The sequence below is a fragment of the Helianthus annuus genome, chromosome 7, assembly GCF_002127325.2.
Source record: "Helianthus annuus cultivar XRQ/B chromosome 7, HanXRQr2.0-SUNRISE, whole genome shotgun sequence".
NCBI classification, from domain to species: domain Eukaryota; kingdom Viridiplantae; phylum Streptophyta; class Magnoliopsida; order Asterales; family Asteraceae; genus Helianthus; species Helianthus annuus.
This window is the reverse complement of record NC_035439.2, coordinates 113,186,194-113,189,558: the sequence shown is the minus strand read 5'-3', so window position 1 is coordinate 113,189,558 and position 3,365 is coordinate 113,186,194. Positions and strand designations below refer to the sequence as shown.

The following is a 3,365-nucleotide window of genomic DNA, read 5'->3' as shown; positions in this document are numbered from 1 at the left end:
GTTTCAGTCTGCACTCGTTCCAAGTCATAAGTTAACTTGTCTAACACGTCAATTATGTTACAGGCGTCTTAACGAATCACATCCCCATATCAACACGGTTATCGTGTTTAATATATGAAAGATAATCTGTTCACCGTTAGAAATAATTTAAATTCCACCAGTGTTTCAAATTTTATATTTTACCAAGGTTTATCTAGACTCATCTGAATCTGTTTTGCCATGTATTCATAGATCAGAAAGCCTTATTCTGGGCAGGCTCCTAGGAGTAGTACCATGTTTGGATACCTATTGGATGGTTTTTTTAACTGAAACCCGAAAACCGACCCGGATAAAATTAATCTGAACCTGATTAACCCAAACCCGAACAGATGGAACCCGAAATCCGAAAATAGTATTCGGGTCAGTAATTGGGTTTAAGAAATGTTAATCGGGTTGACCCGATTAACCCGAATTACATAAAAAAAATGTCAGTTATATTTATATATACATAATAACAAAAAAGTCTAAAGTTCCTCCTATATGTTTTGTTTCGTGGTTGGTGTTTCATTGGTTGTTTGAGCGACTCAAAAGATGTGATTGGTTGATACGATTTCACGTTTTCTTTTTAGTTTATACAATTGGTTGATACGGTTTGGTTTTGTACTTACTGTATTTGACGTTTTTTTAGGTAATATATATGTTTAATGCATGGGTCTGAACACGAGTATTTTATTTGGCATTTTGTGTTTTGTACTTAATAACACAATCATGTTGAGTTAAATTGTAAAGCATACATTGCAACTTGTATTTGAAAATCCGTATACTGATTAACCCGACCCGAAGAAACCCGAATTTTATTTGGGTCGGGTTACGGATAGGATTCCCATAACAAAAAAACCTGAATAACCTGAAACCCGATTAAAAAACCCCGAAAAATACCCAATTATCTCATATATATTAGTCAATAATATACAAAATGGATAACTAAATATTCAGCAAACTGCATACCATTAAGTTGAAACTGGTAACCCGAAATTATTCCTGACAAAACAAGCGGGTCGGGTAAAAATGGCCAAATGGGTTATGAGCAAAAAGGGTTCAGGTCAAAACTGGACATTTTTACAAAGTATCAAGTAGGTTCACAAGACATGTACTTGATATAGTTCTATACAAATATGTGGAGTCATGCTTCTCAAAAACCAGTCACTATCAACCTTAAGGAATGCAAAAGCATTTTCTTCAGCAGATCTAAAATCTGTACTTTCCTTTCAAACGCAACTGATTTCACTTTCTCTGCAAGCATGTTCGGGTTTCATCCACACAAGGAGTGCATACTTTCAAAGAACTGAAACCACAATAACATAAAGTCATAAACATATCCGTCCGGTGAAAAACGAGAATAACATAGCCTCAGGCAGCCAGATATACAATTGGTGAATGCCGGTGTTCTATGTTCATGAGACGTTGCCGTCATCATTTGAAAGTAGGAGCTAAATATTCCGAACAGAACGAAATTAACGAGGAGCGTTAAATCCAACTACGCCCACAAAGTTTTCGGATCCCCTTCTCGCTCATCAAATTCCTTACATGGTGAACATCAGACCATTGATTTGAAGCCGCATAAATATCAGATAACAACACATAATTCGCAGGATTCTGAGGCTCAATCTTAATAAGTCGATCCGCAACCTCTTTTCCTAACGCCACATCACCATGTATCCTACAAGCCCAAAGAAGACCACCCCAAGCACCCGCATGCGGTTCCATGGGCATCTCTTTAAGAATATCATACGCCTCTCTTAACCTTCCCGCACGACCAAGAAGACTCACTTTACACGCGTAGTGATCGGTAGACGGAGCAATAGAGTATTCATTGACCATAATTTCAAAAAAGTGACAACCTTCATCAACAAGATCAACATGACTACACGCACTTAAAATGATCGTGAAGGCCGCATCGTCTGGTGTCAGCCCTTCTGCTAACATTTTACGAAAAAGGGCTATAGCTTGAACCGCATGACCATGAACCGACAGTCCTTGTATCATCGAACAATAAGATACTAAGTCGCGCGTAGGCATTTTATCAAAGAACGCTGCCGCTCTGTCTAGATTCCCGCACTTTGCGTGCATGTCTACTAATGCCGCGGTCACATGATGTTGACCAAGGTCAATCGAACTTTCGCTCAAATAAGAATCGACCCACTTAGCCAACTCCCAGTCTCCGGTTTGTGAACATGCGGACATTAAACTCACCATCACATATTCATCCGGCTTAACGTTCCTAGAAAGCATGTCATTAAACATTTTAACAGCCTCTTTAGGCTGACCATTCTGTGCATACCCCGATATCATCGCAGACCACGAAACAATATCTTTCTCGGGTGATTGATCAAACAAAGCATGTGCTGACGCCATATTTCCAGATTTCGCATACCCATCAATCATCGTACCAAACGAAACCATATTCTTCTCAGGCATTTCATCAAACAACAACTTCGCACCAACCAAATCACCTGACTTAACAAACCCATTAATCATCGCATTCCATGAGGCAACATTTCTTTCAGGCATTTCATCGAACAACTTCTTGGCCTCTAAATAATCCCCAGTACTCGAATACCCGACAATCATAGACGTCCAAGTGACCTCATTTCTCACAAACATTTCATCGAACACCTTACGTGCATTAAAAACCTGACCACATTTCCCATAAAAATCAACCAAACTAGACCCCACAAACACATCATCTTCCAGACCACACTTAACAATCAACCCATGAACAACCCGCCCTTCTTTCAATGCCACAACACTGGAACAAGCTTTAATAATCGACGGAAAAGTATACTTATCCGCACAAACACAACTTTGTTTCATACGTCGAAAAAATCCGAAACACGTGGCAAAAGAAGAGTAGGTAGAGTACCCTTTAATGAGGGTGTTCCAAAGATAAATATTGGGTTGAAGAACACGGTCAAAAACAGTTCCAGCATAGGTGATTTTGTTGGGATAGAGTGAGTTGCATATAGAGATGAATTCGCTTATAAGAACGTGATCTTGTTCGGACCCTTTACGGATGATTTGGGCGTGAATTTGTTCGAGGGTTCGAATGGTTTTGCAGGATTTTAAGAGGGATAATGGTGAGGGTGATGATGATGACAGAGAAATCATGATGGGTGGGTCGTAATTCGTAAGTAAATGAATATTAAAGTGTAAATTGAATTACATGAGACACTGTAAATAAGAAGAGAAGATAGATTGCATTTGCAACTGAATACAGCAAGCAAGAATCCCGGTAGACCGGTTAGGGCGGTCGAAAGGAACACCAGTAACTTGCGAATTAGGTAATTGTTGGTCCGGGTACAGTATTTCAGCTAACCATTGGCGTA

The 3,365-nt window shown here is 39.4% G+C and overlaps 1 protein-coding gene across 1 annotated transcript; it reads right to left on the bottom strand.

Moving 5' to 3' along the window:
* Positions 1–1,321: 1,321 nt before the first annotated feature.
* On the bottom strand, positions 1,322–3,365 carry LOC110916524 (putative pentatricopeptide repeat-containing protein At5g37570). The gene has a single exon (XM_022161237.2). The coding sequence runs from the start codon at positions 3,145–3,147 to the stop codon at positions 1,507–1,509; it is 1,641 nt and encodes a 546-aa protein (XP_022016929.1). The 5' UTR covers positions 3,148–3,365; the 3' UTR covers positions 1,322–1,506.

Coding starts and splice junctions, on each gene's coding strand:
- LOC110916524 (XM_022161237.2), bottom strand. CDS start 3,147: ATGATTTCTCTGTCATCATCATCACCCTCACCATTATCCCTCTTAAAA.